General features: G+C 44.1%; 1 protein-coding gene across 3 annotated transcripts in view; it reads right to left on the bottom strand.

Moving 5' to 3' along the window:
• Nucleotides 1-10007: 10007 nt before the first annotated feature.
• The window catches only part of LOC137091666 (sucrase-isomaltase, intestinal-like), a 55178-nt gene continuing 46374 nt past the window's right edge, over nucleotides 10008-18811 (bottom strand). For all 3 annotated transcript variants that reach the window (XM_067456296.1, XM_067456295.1, XM_067456298.1), the window contains 3 exons: nucleotides 16063-16112; nucleotides 15730-15891; nucleotides 10008-10514 (listed from right to left, as the gene is read on the bottom strand). In XM_067456296.1, the coding sequence (XP_067312397.1) occupies nucleotides 10434-10514; nucleotides 15730-15891; nucleotides 16063-16112 (293 nt within the window). In that variant the 3' untranslated portion in view covers nucleotides 10008-10433. The remainder of the gene's footprint in view (nucleotides 10515-15729; nucleotides 15892-16062; nucleotides 16113-18811) is intronic.

The raw sequence follows: 18811 nt of genomic DNA, 5'->3' as shown, positions 1-18811 counted from the left end.
GATTCTGTAGTAATATTCTCATCAGTGTTCTGTCAGCTTTAACATTGGCCGATTTAAATCTGCATATTTGTGATATTCACCCCACGTTATTTAATTTTATAAAGGCCATCTTATTATAATAGTAAAAACACTATAGGCTGTTACCTATCAAATTAAACAATTAAACTGCAAAATATACAGCTGCAATAATTAATGTTATAAGATTGATGTTCTCAATAAAACATGCAATCATACTTTTAAATATAACTGCCAATAGGGGACAGCAAGTGATCATCTTCATAAGTGAGTCATCGAGTCTTTCATTTAAATGATTCATTCAAAACGCTGAATCATTCAGTAACAAAACACCACGCTGAGTGTTGCTCTCCTCTGGAAATGAAAGCTTTAGCATAAGTTCTGCTGGGAAGACTCAATTACTACGTCACTTAATGCCTTCACTCTAATCCAATGATATTCTCATGCTCACGGTATAAAGGCTCTGTACTTACACATGTTTGAGTTCGCAGATACTGAAGCGACGATTACCCCCATCCTCCCCACCACCACCAGGATGGCCATACCCTGCCGGAGGGTCTGCTGCGCCCCTGCCCTCATCTTCAGGCAGGAATTGCAGATCCGAGACCCTCAGATTATGCTCTTCGGACGGGGCCTACGCCAAATGACTCTGTACACTATCAGCTTGCTGAGCTGTTAATAAATGCACTATTGTTTCTCCCGAGTCTTTCTGGTAGAACTATTTTCGTCGGTGAAATCATGGGTGAAATGGAACAAAGAAGGTAGTTTGGATCTAAAACTTAAGTAACTTAATATTAATTAGGCTAACTTACTTGATTATTGAACTAGGCTACACCATTCATGCTACACAATTCACGATTGCAAAGTCGACTTGTGTTTTCAACAATATCATAAATCATAAATATTAACAACTACAGAAAGCTCAGTTTTACCCCAGTATGTTTCTTCTGTGAGTTTATTTTGCTGCTCTGTTGTTTTGATTTCTCCATGAATGTCTCTCACAAAGAGCGGCAGCGCGAGCCTCAACGCGACTAACGTACCAGAGGCAGAGATACACTCATCAATCGCTGTTTACACTGAATATAATAAAAACAACAACATCTGAATCATTCTCACGTTATTAAATATTTTATTTGTCCCAGACAAGAATGTCAAGCCTTTAGGTGAGTGTGTATATATACACACATTCACCTAAAGGATTATTAGGAGCACACACTAATACTGTGTTTGATCCCCTTTCTCCTTCAGAACTGCCTTAATTCTCCGTGGCATTGATAAACAAGCTGCTGAAAGCATTCTTTAGAAATGTTGGCCCATATTGATAGGAGAGCATCTTGCAGTTGGTGGAGATTTGTGGGATCCACATCCAGGGCACGAAGCTCCCGTTCCACCACATCCCAAAGATGCTCTATTGGGTTGAGATCTGGGGACTGTGGCGGCCATTTTAGTACAGTCAACTCAGTGTCATGTTCAAGAAACCAATCTGAAATGATTGGAGCTTTGTGACATGGTGCATTATCCTGCTGGAAGTAGCCATCAGAGGATGGGCACATGGTGGTCATAAAGGGATGGACATGGTCAGAAACAATGCTCAGGTAGGCCGTGGCATTTAAACGATGCCCAATTGGCACTAAGGGGCCTAAAGTGTGCCAAGAAAACATCCCCCACACCATTACACCACCACCACCAGCCTGCACAGTGGGAACAAGGCATGATGGGTCCATGTTCTCATTCTGTTTACGCCAAATTCTGACTCTACCATCTGAATGTCTCAACAGAAATCGAGACTCATCAGACCAGGCAACATTTTTCCAGTCTTCAACTGGCCAATTTTGGTGAGCTTGTGCAAATTGTCGCCTCTTTTTCCTATTTGTAGTGGAGATGAGTGGTCCCCGGTGGGGTCTTCTGCTGTTGTAGCCCATCCGCCTCAAGGTTGTGTGTGTTGTGGCTTCACAAATGCTTTGCTGTATACCTCGGTTGTAACGAGTGTTTATTTCAGTCAAAGTTGCTCTTCTATCAGCTTGAATCAGTCGGCCCATTCTCCTCTGACCTCGAGCATCAACAAGGCATTTTCTCCCACAGGACTGCTGCATACTGGATGCTCTTCCCTTTTCACACCATTCTTTGTAAACCCTAGAAATGGTTGTGTGTGTAAATCCCAGTAACTGAGCAGATTGTGAAATACTCAGACCGGCCCGTCTGGCACCAACACCACGCTCAAAACGGCTTAAATTACTTTTCTTTCCCATTCTGACATTCAGTCTGGAGTTCAGGAGATTGTCTTGACCAGGACCACACCCCTAAATGCACTGAAGAACTGCCATGTGATTGGTGGATTAGATAATTGCATTCATGAGAAATTGAACAGGTTTTCCTAATAATCCTTTAGGTGTGTGTAGTATATATATATATATTAGGGGTGTAACGGTTCACAAAATTCACGGTTCGGTTTGATACGGTTCGGTACGTTTTAGATACAGCAAAAATAAAAAAATTGGCAGATAAATTACCTTTTTTATCTTTTAAAACTAACAAAGTATGATTTTTTTTTTTTAAAATGTTTTACATTGAAAAAAGATGGAGCTATACTTTACCCATCTTCTATGTAGTTACAGAAATAGACATTAGCTCTTTACATTAGCTCTCTCCACACTTTTTTCACACACTACTGCTTCTGTCATCCCTTTGGCCAAAACCTCACTTGTGTGACTCTCAAGGGGGCGTGTCTGAAGAACGTGGCTGTTCAGCTCCCATTCATCGGTAATGTAATGTGCTGTTACAGTCAGGTGGCTTTGTGTAGCCCTTGACGTCCAGCCGTCTGTTGTCAGAGCAACCGCTGTTGCTTTGGCCAATTGGTTCTCTATTTGGGCTTTTGTTTTTTAGTACAAAGCAGGAATTACTGGCTGAAATGGGCTCGTGAAGGAACATTGTAACGGGGCTCAATTACTTAAAGCACGTTCTTAAAACTCCGTCTGCGGTGCGTCTGCGGTGCGTTTTGCACTGCATATGCGGTGCAGGAGCCGCACGCCCTGTTGTCCTTTCACATATGTTGCGTTTTCAGTCCGCAACCGTTAACATGGGTACAGAAATATATCCGCGGCTATAAATCTCATATCCGCGGCTATAAATGTATTTTGCCATTTGAATAAGTTGGAAATGTCGGTCTAAATGCTGCGGAGATAGTTTGTGGCGGTTTCTTCTTTTTATCGTCTTGTTGTCGGCGTAAATCAGTTGATTGACATGACATGAATTATTCCCGCTGCTGGTAGCAAATGCGACATACCGTTCCAAAGAGACAGAGAATCCAAATTTCACCAACACACTAGACCTGTTGGTTATTGGAGGATCTTCTATTTCTGGTCTGTTAAACGCAATAGCCATATAAGCGAGCACCTGACTGAGCAGTCTAAAAAATATTTGTTTTTTGTTTTTTTCTCTTAGTCAGAGGCATTGCCTGTTATGTCGTTTTGGTTATTGCCTTCCTTGTTGAACGCATAATATTATATTTTACATACTTTTTTATTTTCCAAATCTAATTAATTAGACCAAGAACCGTTCGGTACATAATGCATACCGAACCGAAAGCCTCGTACCGTACGGTTCAATACGAATACGCGTATCGTTACACCCCTTATATATATATATATATATATATATATATATATATATATATATATATATATATATATATATATATATATATATACAGTATATTGTTGTGGTAAATCTGCATGAATTGCCAAGGCTCCACAGATATGGGTATCAAGTGACTCCTAAAAGGATCCAAGATGGCTGCCGAGAGGCTTGCCCCGGTACCTGCTCTGCTATTATGTTTTGCAATTTTGTCTGTGTTATATGTGAGGAAAACATCATGCATCATATCATATAGTCGTGAGGAGTTGTTACATATCAGGAGGATTACACCTGACAATTTGGAATTATTTGCCAACATTCCAGAGGATATACTGGATGTAAACAACACTGGATCGCCATCATGGGGAAATACATCTAGCACAAAAAGACGGAGAACTGGAGTGGTCTCCAGGTTCAGGAGACGGCCCTACCGGCCCCCACTACCGGCACTGATCTTATCAAATGTGCGATCCCTTAAAAATAAAATGGATGAACTTCTGCTTTTAACACAAACAGACAGGAATTACAGTGACTGCTAGGCCTTCTGCTTTACCGAGACATGGCTGGATCAATCGGTTCCTGACGAGGCGGTAACCCCCCCTGGCTTCACTATCTTCAGAGCCGACAGGCCAGTCAAACTATCCCTCAAATCTAAAGGAGGGGGTATTTCTCTCATGGTAAATCAGCGCTGGTGTAACAATTCAACAATCCTTCATCGTCACTGCTCTCCTGATCTTGAATTCAGCAGTTTGAAATGCAGACCATATTACCTCCCGAGAGAATTTGCCTCAATTATACTAATTGGTGTTTACGTTCCACCACAAGCTAACGCTAATATAGCCATTAGCGATCTCTCCCAACACATCTCGTCTGTTGAAAACTCCAACCCTGATACGTCTGTCATCGTGTTAGGTGATTTTAACCACACAAACCTGTCATCTGAACTCCCAAACTACAAGCAACAAGTCACTTGCTACAGCAGAGATAGCAAAACACTGGATCACTGCTACATCTCTGTTTCAGATGCTTACCGGGCATTCCCGAGGGCTCCACTGGGGAGGTCTGACCATGCTGTGTTGCTCCTCATTCCGAAGTACAGACAAAAGCTTAAATCCGTTAAGAAAACATCCAAATCTGTCAGGTCCTGGTCCATAGATGCCATTGAAACGCTTCAAGGGTGTTTCGAATGCACAAATTGGGACATATTCAGTGCAGCGTGTGACTCCCTCGACGAACTCACTGATACTGTGACATCATACGTAAAGTTCTGCGAGGAAATATGCATCCCCACCAAGACAGTGACATTCTATGGCAATAAAAAACCATGGTTCTCCAAAGACTTACATCTCTTACGCAAAGAAAAGAACTGTGCATACAAAAGTGGAGACAAGAGTCAATACAGAATTGCTAAATATAAACTACGAGCTGCTATAAGGAGAGCAAAGCAGAGTTATGGAACAAAATTGGAAAAACAATTTTCATCAAGCAGCCCAAGATCAATATGGAAAAATCTCAAGGACATGACAGACTACAAAAAAAGCCCCATCACCCCCCTTAACAGTGATCCAAGTCTCCCAGACATATTAAATAACTTTTATGCAAGATTTGAAAAACCTACCTCACCAGTCATTCCCCCCGACCCCATTTCAACACCACCCTTCTGCATCCAGGAGGATGAGGTGAGAACTACATTTAAGAGGCTTAAGATCAGGAAAGCAGCAGGGCCGGATGGGATCAGTCCTGCTTTGCTTAGCCATTGTGCAGCCCAATTGGCGCCTGTTTTTTCCACAATTTTTAACATTTCATTAAGCCAATGTACAGTCCCACAATGCTTTAAATGCTCCATCATTATTCCTGTGCCAAAGTCCTCAAAGATCACCTGCCTCAATGACTTCAGACCAGTTGCCCTGACATCTGTGGTAATGAAAGCATTTGAACGGATTATTCTGGCATACCTGAAATCCTGCACTTCCTTGAAGATGGACTCTTATCAATTTGCCTACCAAGCCAACCGGTCCGTTGAGGATGCAATCAGCATAGCACTCCGCCATACCTTGCAACATCTGGAATCACCAAACACCTATACACGCATCCTGTTCATAGACTTTAGTTCCGCTTTTAACACTATTAACCCATTTAAACTCTTTACTACACTCTTGGACATGAACATTGACCCAGCCATATGCCACTGGATAAGGAGCTTCCTGTGGAAGAGATCACAGAGGGTGAAAGTTAATACCTCAGACCCTCTCACCCTCAGTACAGGAGCTCCTCAGGGCTTTGTTCTCTCCCCTTGGCTCTTTTCCCTTTATACATCGTACTTTAGATCCATGAATACTTCAGTGAAAATAATAAAGTATGCGGACGACACAACCATTCTAGGCCTCATCTCAGACAATGATGAAACACAGTACCGCATGGTGGTGGACCAAGCTGTAAATTGGTGTTCGAACAATGACCTCCAGCTCAACACAGCCAAAACCCAGGAATTCAGTGTTGACTTTAGACGTAGGCCATTTCCTAAAAAACCAATACAGATAAATGGCAATTCAATCACCATCACTGACTCCTTTAAATTCCTAGGAACACACATTAGCAATAACCTGAAGTGGAAAACTAATACTAATCAAATCATTGCAAAGGCTCAACAAAGACTTTACTTCCTCAGACAGCTTAAAAAATACCGGATCAGACATCAGCTCCTTGTTCTGTTCTATTCCGCTATGATCGAGTCCATCATTACATCATCAATAACAGTATGGTATGGTAGCACAGATAGCCAAACAAAGAAAAAACTACAGCAGACTGTCAAGAAAGCATCCAAGATCATAGGGAAACCACTGCCTTCAGTCGATTCACTATAAGCCAATCACTGTGTAGTTATAGTTAGTGTAAGGCGTGGGGTTTAACTGTGCATGGACTGACATCAGTAAAGACGATGGACTTCAAATCATAACGGCTAATAACTTTTTAATGAGCAGCACCACACGCTACGCCCGCACAGGCACTGCGCTCACCACTCCTCCTTTTTGCCCATCCCCTTCACATTTTTCTCGTCCTCCCCAGGGACTCAACACCAAAATAAAAGTCCTTGATAGCGAATAGAAATAATGTAAAACAAAATAAAAAATAGAATACAATGAACATTAAACAAGCAACCTCATATTAGTTACCCCATGTTAAAAGAATATGAGGTTGCTTGCCACGTTTTCAACATACAGAAAGTAAACGGTCATGAATAAACCGGACAAAGCAATGTGCAGATTGTTGGTGCAATGCGACCACAATTTTCAATAAAAAATATGGCCTGTATTCCACCTGAGACAATGAAAATGTTTTTTTTTTTTACGCACAACATAGTCTTTGAACCTTGCAGGGAATTTAACAGGCCTGCGACCTAACGGTCTAAGAGTCTAGAACAGCATCTGGAGCCATGGCGGTAAGACGGTCCACTTTTGAGCTTGCTGTGTCATTAGACTGTGGGACATTAAGCTGCACAGTGTTTTGAGTTAGGTTCAGTGGGGGCTGTCCTAACAGCAAAGACCTAGCTGAACTCTGATTGGGGACTCCTGCAGTAAAAACGACAGAAGGCAAGTTCTCTTGGGCAGCAAGTGTAGAGGAATTAGAAGTACTAGAGGGTACTTTCTGTTCAACAGGCTGTGCAATGGGAGACGATGTATCTGATACGTGACATGTTGAAGCCAAGTAGGGTTTAAGATGGTTATGGTGTACCACTTGGGGTGTCTTTTCAGGAAAACCTTTTGGCTGAATAGCATACAGCACAGAATAACCATCGGCAGGCTGAACATTTTGTGTTACAATATACGGTCCTTTCCAGCGTGGGGCCAGTTTACATCGAGAATGAGCAGGATCATTCAGCCAAACCAAGTCTCCCACATTGTACGTGGTGTATTTGGCCTTTCTATCATATTGAGCTTTTTGCTGTTCATGAGCATATTTATGATTCTCCCTATGGAACTGGAATGCAAATTGTAGTCCCTGCTCTACCCGGTTAGGCCATTGAGGATTTACTTGGAGAAGTCTTCGCAGTGGAGAAAGTCACACCATCAGATTTTATAGTCTGCATCTCCCTGTGAGGCCTTGTGCAAGGGTGCTCGTGTCCTAAGTGTGCCTACTCTCTAGCTTCACACTAGGGCAGGCGTGAGCCTCGCTGTGGCATAGTGGGTACTCCCCAAATTGTCGTTAGACGCATTGTGAGTTACCACGAAAGGGAACATCTCGGGTTGCACTTGTTCCCTGAGAAGGGAATGAAACACTGCGTCTCGCCACCACACCTCGTCACGTCTGGAGCGATTGCTTCATCACGAAGAGCTGTGTGCACTATGTGTGGTATCCCTTTATAGCTTCTGTGTATGCCGTCACATACTACATCATGACATAACACCAATAAGGACTGGAATTTTATTTAAAGGGGCGGTGAAATGCTGTTTCATGCATACTGAGCTTTTTACACTGTTAAAGACTTGGATTCCCATCCTAAACATAGACAAAGTTTCAAAAACTAATGTTGGACGTTTGATGGAGTATTTCTGTGTCAAAAATACTCCTTCCGGTTTCTCACAAGTGTCGGAGAGTTTTTTTCGAGTATGGGTCGGCTTGACGTTAATAGAGCGGAAGGTCCTTGTATGGGCCGTACGGGCTCTTCTCCCGGTAGGGTGTGTGTGCGCGTGACTAGAGCGAGAGAGGAAACGCACGCCCATACACACTCTCAGCTGCAGATCCAGTCGTCCGTGAACACTTCTGTCGTTATAGTCCACGCCGCGCTCCACTTTATTCCTATGGGTGACGTCGAGCGACTTCAGCGCTTCAGCACAGCATTCTGGGAAGGCAGCGCTGCATTTGAACCGATTTGAACGCAGAAATGACGGGAAGCTTCACAACATCGCTTCAGTTGCGTCTCAAAATGGATTTACACGCCACTGCTGTCACAGGACTTTACCAAATCATACCAAAGAAGTGTGTTTCTGACGGAGCGGTCCCAGCGATAAAGGTTCGGTCCTGCTTTGGAAGCAGCCGGTGAGTTAAACTGCTTCAGATGTCTGTGCTGTCGGCTATCGTCGCGTGAGTAAACATCAGTAAACGACACGATCGCGCGCTTCGTCAGTCAAATGCGCTAACGGACTCCATTGCTGTTCTCTGTATAACGTTACACTAGTCTGACGTGCAAAACCGTTCTGCTTGCTAGTGCTAAGGTTTAGTCGCATACAATAGTCCATAAACCGAATCATGTCCTCATACACTGCGAGTAAACACACACAAATGTTGACAGGCCACTAAATACAGTCCATACCACAGAGACGGACGTCCTGCTGCTGCTGCTTCTCCTGTTCAGTTTATTTCAGCCTCCGGATCTGATTGTGGATCATTATCTGTATTAGCTGAGATAGCGATGGGTTTCTCCACGCTTGAGGACGTCACCGCTTTGGGTGCGCTTGTCATTCTTTAGCTCCGCCCACTCGATACGCCTCGTCATTCTTTAGCTCCGCCCACACGATACGCCTCCAGGCACTCGTTTTTTTCCGGAAAGACTCGGTACAGCCCATATTTCTTTTATAAATATGATAAAACTAAAGACTTTTCGGAGATATGAAGGATGCAATACTACTCTATAGGTACTCAAGATTGACATGAGATTGACTGAAACTGAGTGTTTCACCCCCCCTTTAATTCATGTTTCAAACACGCTACAGTTAGGGAGCGACTCCAAAGTGTCGTTAGATGCAGGGTCTCATTCCCTTCTCAGGGAACAAGGGTTACTGTCGTAACCTGAGACGTGTAGTGTTCAGTTCTCACTATTAACTAGTGTCTTATTATCATGCATATTACTAGGATATTGGCTGTTTATTAGTACTGATAAAGCACATATTAATGCCTTATTCTGCATTAACTTATTAATAATCAATACCTAAGCTTAACAATCACATTACTAACTATTAATAAGCATAAATTAGGAGTTTATTGAGGTAAAATTCATTGTTAATAGTTAGTTAATAGTGAGAACTGAACTCTAATCTAATGTGTGATTTTTTTCAAATAAAAAATAATAATGTTTGAATAATGTCTCGTAGGCGAAAAACAGTATATAATAGTATGTGTGATGAAGTGATTACTTACTCAAGAGTGTATGTGAGCAGTGCCATGACAGGTATGAAGGTGAGGCTGTGAGGGATACATATGCTGTGTTTTCAGTGGCATCTGCTGTGAAAAACTGAATAAGGCCCCAGATAACTTATAACTTTCCACTGCTCATGTTAAGTTTTTGAACATTCTTGAAAAGATTTTGCGATGTTTTGTCAAGAGAACAATCCAAAGTCACATGAAATAACAGTACCAGCCACTGAAGAGATGCATGTCTTTGCTTTTATTCAAAAATGGCTGCTGTGGATAAGGTCTATGGAGGACCACATTACAGAATCTCCTGGCAATTATAGCCTTTGTTTCTGTTTCCTTTTTTGAACTGAACTTAGTTACTAAAGGTGAAAGGAACATGTCATGTGTTGTTTAATTAATAACCAGGTTTAAAAGATTAAAGGTGTATACACCTACATATATCCTATATCATTCTCTCATCAATTATATTTAAACTGTAATGTTTTGCTGTATCATATTTATTTTTAGGAGAAATCATTTAAATTTTAATTCCAGATGATATCTAGCATAAAAAGCTTCCAGTGGAAATGCTAAATAAAGAACTGGTTGAGTGAACATGTATGAATGAAGGTAAATAATCCTGCGCTTGCACTTCAATAGACTGGTGTCCGAGTCTAATCTGCGCTCCAGCTGATTGTGAAAGGCTTCTCAATGGTGTGAGATTGGGATGTGGCATCAAACTGCAGCTCCTGAACCTGAGGAAGAGGAAGAGGAAGAGTTTGGCATGCAGTTTTACAGACAGAACCAAAGCTAAATCACACGCTCATGGTCAGTTGCTAAGGAAATCCTCTTTAAACGAATAGTTGACCCAAAAGTCCATAAATAACACTTCCTCAAGTGAAAAAGTCCATCATATGTTGTCCTCTCACATCAAAATCCATTTATTTTAGACTGTTTGTTCTCTCCTGATTCAGACTTTTTCATTGGTTTTAATGTATTATGGACTAGAAGCAATGGTTTAAAGTAAAAAATCTTTTATCTTCACAAAATAAATCTTTTATCTACTCCAAAAGGCCTGGAGTAGATTATTGTGATGTTTTATTAGCTGTTCGGACACTCGATCCACTGGTGAGCAAGTCATGTGATGCTACATTTCTCCAAACCTTTCCCCGTGAAGATACAAACTCATCTACTTCTTGGATCGCATGAGGGTGAATACATTTGAAGAAGAATGTTTTATTATGTGGGTGGACTATTCCTTTAAGAGTTTAAACTCATGTGTGTTTGTAGGCCATTTCTGTCAATGAGCTCATAATGGAGAAATGATGAAGAGAAATGAAATGTATTTGAGTGAATGGTTGGGAAACAGCAGCATTCATCTGACAGACGCTGGTGAGGACAAACACACAGACTTAGTCTGCATTACTGGGAACACTTAGCCTGGATGCCAGCCGAACTCAGCCCCACCCACCAAAATTTTAGGTCGGGCAATTCGGTCTGGCCTTGCTCCATAGAGGAGTAATTATCCCCGAACAGAAACTGTTCGGACCAATGAGATCATCAGGGCGAGCTTTAGCCGATGACGGACAGATGATCAACAGTAACTGACCAATGAGATCATCAGGGCGGGCTTTAGACGATGACGGACAGATGATCAACAGTAACTGACCAATGAGATCATCAGGGCGGGCTTTAGCCGATGACGGACAGATGATCAACAGTAACTGACCAATGAGATCATCAGGGCGGGCTTTAGACGATGACGGACAGATGATCAACAGAAACTGACCAATGAGATCATCAGGGCGGGCTCTAGCCGATGACGGGCAGATGATCAACAGTAACTGACCAATGAGATCATCAGGGCGGGCTTTAGACGATGACGGACAGATGATCAACAGAAACTGACCAATGAGATCATCAGGGCGGGCTCTAGCCGATGACGGGCAGATGATCAACAGTAACTGACCAATGAGATCATCAGGGCGGGCTTTAGACGATGACGGACAGATGATCAACAGAAACTGACCAATGAGATCATCAGGGCGGGCTTTAGCCGATGACGGACAGATGATCAACAGTACCGTAATCATCACGTCAACAAAGGGGCTTGGATTTTATTTGTTCTAATCCTAAACGGAGAGCTTGTTTGTATCTGCATCACCTTCACTATTTCTCTCAGAAATTATGATCATGTTGGGTAAGTACTCTGTGTATCATTAAATTATTTTACAACACTGGCAAAGATCGTGTATTCCAGCCTGATTTCAGCGCGCCTGCAGACAGGGTTGCCAAGTTTTTACAAAACGTGCCACCTACTAGCCCTAATAGCTTCTCGGGGGGTTCTCCGGGGTAAAAATGGCGTTTGGGGGTAAAATGTGTGTTATTTTGGCAAGGCTGCCTGCTAAAATTCGCACTCATGGGTCTATATATCACATAACAGTCGCTTCAACCCGCGGAAAAAATGCGGACTTGGCAACGCAGTGCAGTTGAACTCTGTTGACATTTGACAATGCGTCGCTTCGTTGCTCTGATTGGTTGTAGGTCTGTCCAATCGAGGTCTTTCCTGGTTGGGTTGAAACACGCCCCATAATCACAGCCCAATGGAGCATCAGACTCATATTCTGGCTAGAGTTGAGGATGACCACGGCAGGCTAGGGAACACCCACATAGATGTCATATCCGTTTATGCCATGGGGGGAAACAAGCGGTTTGCATATAACTTTTTAAGCACTTTATCTTTACTTTTTTTAGTGATTACGGTTGATTTTAGCTTGGTGCAATGCCAAAAAGTTGCTGTGTGGCGTTTTGCAATTCTAATTAATAAAAAAAAAAAAAGTTTTATATACTGCCAAGTAAACAGACGGAGCCGTTTGTCAATTCAGAAAGCCTGTGCAATACATCCATTACATTTAAACATGCACTACATGTGCACTACTCAAAATGACACCTCTGACCATTGCGTTGGGTCATTTGTCCATTCACAGATACTGCACTGACAATCCGGCTCAATCCGGCTCAGTGTTTCTATGTATACTGGGACTGGGTTAACGCCATGCTTTTTCAGTCAGGGGGGAAAGGATTGTTTCCCACACCCCCAGCTGTGACACAACACTGACTAAGTCAATCACACAAAAAACAGATGGAAAAAAAGGCAAGGTAATTGCTTACATCTGATAGTAATTTTGAGCTAATTTAAGCAAAGAGAGCTTCAGCACGTCCACGTCCTTGAGAACGTTAAGAGGTTAAGCAACGATTCTGGTGGCCTGGGATGGCTCATGACATTAGGGATTTTGTTTTGGCCAGTTCGGTTTGTGCCATGGCTAAAACGTCTAATCACTCCACAGATGGGCTCCTCCAACCGCTGTCTGTTCCTTTGAGACCCTGGTCCCACATCGCGCAAGATTTTATCACCGCCCTCCAGCCCTCCCAGGGCAAGACAGTTGTTTAGACTGCTGTGGACTGGTTCTCGAAAATGGTTAATTTTATGGTAAATGGACTGCATTTATATAGCGCTTTTATCCAAAGCGCTTTACATTTTTGCCTCACATTCACCCATTCATACACCGACGGCGATGTCAGCCATGTAAGGCGCCATCCAGCTCGTCGGGAGCAGCTGGGGTAAGGTGTCTTGCTCATGGACACTTCGACACTTGGTCAAGTGGAACCGGGGATTGAACCACCAACCTTCTGGTTTGTAGACAACCTACATGAACCACTGAGCCACTGCCGCCCAGCAGCTTTATTCCCTTCCCAAAATTACCTTCAGCTAAGGAGACAGCGGTGGCTGTCGTAGATCAAGTCTTTCATTTACATGGCCTTCCCATGGATGTGGTTTCCGACAGGGGGCCCCAATTTGTATCCGAATTTTGACATGAATCTTGTAAGTTGTGTGTGTGTGTGTGTGTGTGTGTGTGGGGGGGGGGGGGGGCGACAGTTATTCTGTTTTCGGGTTTTCATCACAAAAGTAATGGTCACACCAAGTGGGCCAACCAAGATCTTAAGAGAGGTTCGCGATGTTTGGTTTCCAAGAATCCTTCCTCCTGGAGTCAGCAACTCTCATGGATTGAGTAAGCACATCATTCGTTACCAGTGTCGGCTAGGGGCCTCTCTCCGTTTGAGTGTAGCTTAGGTTACCAGCCACCAATTTTTCCCAGTCTGGAATCCGAAGTCCCGGTTCCCTCAGCTCACGCCTTCATCCAGAGGTGTCGTCACACATGAACCAGTGCCTGTGAGACTCTGCTCCGAGTGAGAGCATGCACCGAAACCCAAGCAGATCGCCACCGGCCTAAGCCTCCCTACTTAGTCTACTTCATAGTTCAAAAAGTGTGGCTTTCATCTAAGAACATTCCTCTCTTTTCCGTAAGTAATAAACTGGCTCCCAAATTCATGGGCCTATTCTGTCAACAAGATTCTTAGTCCAGTGGAAGTACGCCTCAAACTAACCCTGTGTTTCATGTCTCTAAATTAAAGCCTGTTTTTCACTCTTGCATTAATCTTCCAGTTTTGGTTCCTCCCTCACCGTGGCTCATAAATTGGTAACCTACTTATATGGATTATCATATTCTGGACTCTAGACGGAGGGGTGACACAGATTCCAGTACTTGGTGGACTGGGTAGGTTACGGTCTGGAGGAGAGAAGTTGGGTTCCTGCGAGGGACATACTGATCACTTCCTTATTGATAATTACAATCTCCAGGAGGCGCTCCTAGGAGGAGCGTCTCGTTCTCTCTGTGTTTGTGTGGTTGTGTTGGGGTCGTGGTTACTGATTGCTGGATCTGATCGTCTCCACCTGCTGCACTCATTATCCTGTCCATTTATACCTGTCTTTTACATGCCTCATTGTCAGATCATTGCAGACTGTCCTGTGGGTCCCTGGTGTTGCTCTCTGTGTCTCCTGAGGCTACGTCTACACTAATCTGGATAAATTTAAAAACTGAGTTTTCGTCTAAAAACGCTCCGCGTCCACACTATCATTTTCAATCGTTTTCCAAAAAATGTAATCTACACTGAAACGTCTGAAAACGCTTACATCCCCGTACTGCACATGAGCAAATCCAAGACGCTTCGACTTGCGTCATTTCCGCTACTCGTTTATTTACTCTTTGAAATTTTGCGGCAATGTCGAGAAAAGGCACTGAGTTTTTTAACAGTATGTACAAACTGACAATAATATTTAACAAGGCTGTCAAAACAGAAAGCATACAGAACAACTGCTGTACAATGTCGTTCACCATCCTGGCTGAATTGGTCATATGACTGCATCACATGGCTAAACGCGTCATCGTATTAAATAGCCTCCGTTTTCACAGTTCACATTACTACGCGAAGACGGCGTTTTCAGATTTATCCGCTCTGGAGAGCGTTTTCAAAACGATACGTTTTCATTGACTTAAAACGCTGTCTCAGTGCGGACGAAGGCCAAAACGGAGAGAAAAATATACGTTTTCAAATGAAAACGTATTAGTGTGGACATGCCCTGAGTGATTTCTTCTGTTCCGGTTCCTGGATTACCGCTGGTTCTGTGTTGCCCACTGCTTCCCTGCGTCACGGTTCTGTCAGATCATCCACCTGTTCGCCTCCAGTCTCAGTGCTTGCCTGTTCTCCTGCTATCTGGACTTTCTGTATATATCTGCCTTTGTCTGTCTCGAACTCAGTTCGTCCTCAGTGGTCTTCAGACTTTATGTGAACTCTGTGCAGATTTTGTGAGAAATAGATGAGTATTTGAATCGCTATTGGATCTTCCTGTTTTCCTTAAATGATGTAACACAAGCGGATGAGAGCTTCAAATTTTCCAATGTTTTTTTATGGCACTGAAACCTAAAGATGTCCGAGTTCCGGTCCCAGCACAACTGATACTCAACTGCCATTGGCTCAGCTGCGTTCGAGGGGAGGGCTTATTGATAGCTCAATTGTTTCAGTGGTTCTTCCCTATGAAGCTTAAGTCTGTGTTTGCATGAAGCATCTCACCTCAGCGTTATATGTGAATGTCAGGTCAGCATCAGGCTGTCCAGTCACGCTCATGGTAACACGAGTGATGGTCTCTGTTACACCCCACACCTTCACCAGACCCAGGGTCAACCTATCAGCCTCGGCCAGACCATCTGTGGGAACCGCGCTGGTCAGAACACCCTATAAATACAGTATACACACACAGAACAGCTGTTACACACATGCATATTTATAGTCTTATCCAATATGCTAAAGAGACAATCTTTGATTCCCTGTTGGATTTAATGAGCACAATCCAAATCAATCTGAATGAACTGCACACTCAGCTTTCTTCAAAACATATGAACGTACCGAAGACACGGTGAACGTCGTCAAGAGGAAACGCTTATTCTGAACCGTATCTGTAAGGAGAGAAAAAGATTAAAACAGGAGACGACAAAAAACATAGAAAAATTACTTTGATTTTAGAATGATCTACATAAAAAATACACAAACTAATATGTATTGTCTGTAATGATGTTGAGCCTTATATTAAATCGTGTTTATTATTTTAGTAATGAATCTAACACCGCTCATCAGAAATACAAAATTAATATAGTAACTATTGTAGACTAATACATTTTGATATTTGCATTACATAACCAGCTCCACATATATGGCTTTTCTGATTTGAAAACATTAAAGGCGCGGTGAAATGCTGTTTCCTGCATACTGAGCTTTCCTCTGTTTAAGACTTGGATTCCCATCCTAAACATAGACAAAGTTTCAGAAACTAATGTTGGACGTTTGATGGAGTATTTCTGTGTCAAAAATACTCCTTCCGGTTTCTCTCAAGTTTCGGAGAGTTTTTTTCGAGTATGGCTCGGCTTGACGTTAATAGAGCGGAAGGTCCTTGTATGGGCCGTACGGGCTCTTCTCCCGGTAGGGTGTGTGTGCGCGTGACTAGAGCGAGAGCGGAAACGCACGCCCATACACACTCTCAGCTGCAGATCCAGTCGTCCGTGAACACTTCTGTCGTTATAGTCCGCGCCGCGCTCCACTTTATTCCTATGGGTGACGTCGAGCGACTTCAGCGCTTCAGCACAGCATTCTGGGAAGGCAGCGCTGCATTTGAACCGATTTGAACGCAGAAATGACGGGAAGCTTCACAACATCGCTTCAGTCGCGTCTCAAAGTGGATCTCCACGGTCTCTGCTGTCAGGACTTCACCAAATCATACCAAAGAAGTGTGTTTCTGACGGAGCAGTCCCAGCGATAAAGGTTCGGTCCTGCTTTGGAAGCAGCCGGTGAGTTAAACTGCTTCAGATGTCTGTGCTGTCGGCTATCGTCGCGTGAGTAAACATCGGTAAACGACACGATCGCGCGCTTCGTCAGTCAAATGCGCTAACGGACTCCATTGCTGTTCTCTGTATAACGTTACACTAGTCTGACGTGCTAAACCGTTTTGCTTGCTACTGCTAAGGTTTAGTCGCATACAATAGTCCATAAACCGAATCATGTCCTCATAAACTGCGAGTAAACACACACAAATGTTGACAGGCCACTAAATACAGTCCATACCACAGAGACGGACGTCCTGCTGCTGCTGCTTCTCCTGTTCAGTTTATTTCAGCCTCCGGATCTGATTCTGGATCATTATCTGTATTAGCTGAGATAGCGATGGGCTTCTCCACACTTGAGGATGTCACCGCTTTGGGTGCTTGTCATTCTTTAGCTCCGCCCACACGATACGCCTCGTCATTCTTTAGCTCCACCCACACGATACGCCTCGTCATTCTTTAGCTCCGCCCACATGATACGCCTCGTCATTCTTTAGCTCCGCCCACACGATACGCCTCGTCATTCTTTAGGTCCGCCCACTCAATACGCCTCGTCATTCTTTAGCTCCGCCCACACGATACGCCTCGTCATTCTTTAGCTCCGCCCACCCGATACGCCTCGTCATTCTTTAGCTCCGCCCACTCGATACGCCTCGTCATTCTTTAGCTCCGCCCACACGATACGCCTCGTCATTCTTTAGCTCCACCCACACGATACGCCTCGTCATTCTTTAGCTCCGCCCACATGATACGCCTCGTCATTCTTTAGCTCCGCCCACACGATACGCCTCGTCATTCTTTAGGTCCGCCCACTCAATACGCCTCGTCATTCTTTAGCTCCGCCCACACGATACGCCTCGTCATTCTTTAGCTCCGCCCACCCGATACGCCTCGTCATTCTTTAGCTCCGCCCACTCGATACGCCTCGTCATTCTTTAGCTCCGCCCACACGATACGCCTCGTCATTCTTTAGGTCCGCCCACTCAATACGCCTCGTCATTCTTTAGCTCCGCCCACACGATACGCCTCGTCATTCTTTAGGTCCGCCCACCCGATACGCCTCGTCATTCTTTAGCTCCACCCACACGATACGCCTCGTCATTCTTTAGCTCCACCCACACGATACGCCTCGTCATTCTTTAGCTCTGCCCACACGATACGCCTCGTCATTCTTTAGCTCCGCCCACACGATACGCCTCGTCATTCTTTAGCTCCGCCCACTCGATACGCCTCGTCATTCTTTAGCTCCGCCCACTCGATACGCCTCGTCATTCTTTAGCTCCGCCCACACGATACGCCTCGTCATTCTTTAGCTCCGCCCACACGATACGCCTCGTCATTCTTTAGCTCCGTCCACTCGATACGCCTCGTCATTCTTTAGCTCTGCCCACACGATACGCCTCGTCATTCTTTAGCTCCGCCCACACGATACGCCTCGTCATTCTTTAGCTCCGCCCACTCGATACGCCTCGTCATTCTTTAGCTCCGCCCACACGATACGCCTCGTCATTCTTTAGCTCCGCCCACTCGATATGCCTTGTCATTCTTTAGCTCCGCCCACACGATACGCCTCGTCATTCTTTAGCTCCGCCCACTCGATACGCCTCGTCATTCTTTAGCTCCACCCACTCGATACGCCTCGTCATTCTTTAGCTCCACCCACTCGATACGCCTCGTCATTCTTTAGCTCCGCCCACACGATACGCCTCGTCATTCTTTAGCTCCGCCCACACGATACGCCTCGTCATTCTTTAGCTCCACCCACACGATACGCCTCCAGG

The sequence above is a fragment of the Pseudorasbora parva genome, chromosome 10 (genome assembly GCF_024679245.1).
Source record: "Pseudorasbora parva isolate DD20220531a chromosome 10, ASM2467924v1, whole genome shotgun sequence".
In the NCBI taxonomy this organism is placed as follows: Eukaryota; Metazoa; Chordata; class Actinopteri; order Cypriniformes; family Gobionidae; genus Pseudorasbora; species Pseudorasbora parva.
The sequence above is the reverse complement of the archived record's forward strand: the minus strand, read 5'-3'. Positions and strand labels throughout refer to the sequence as shown.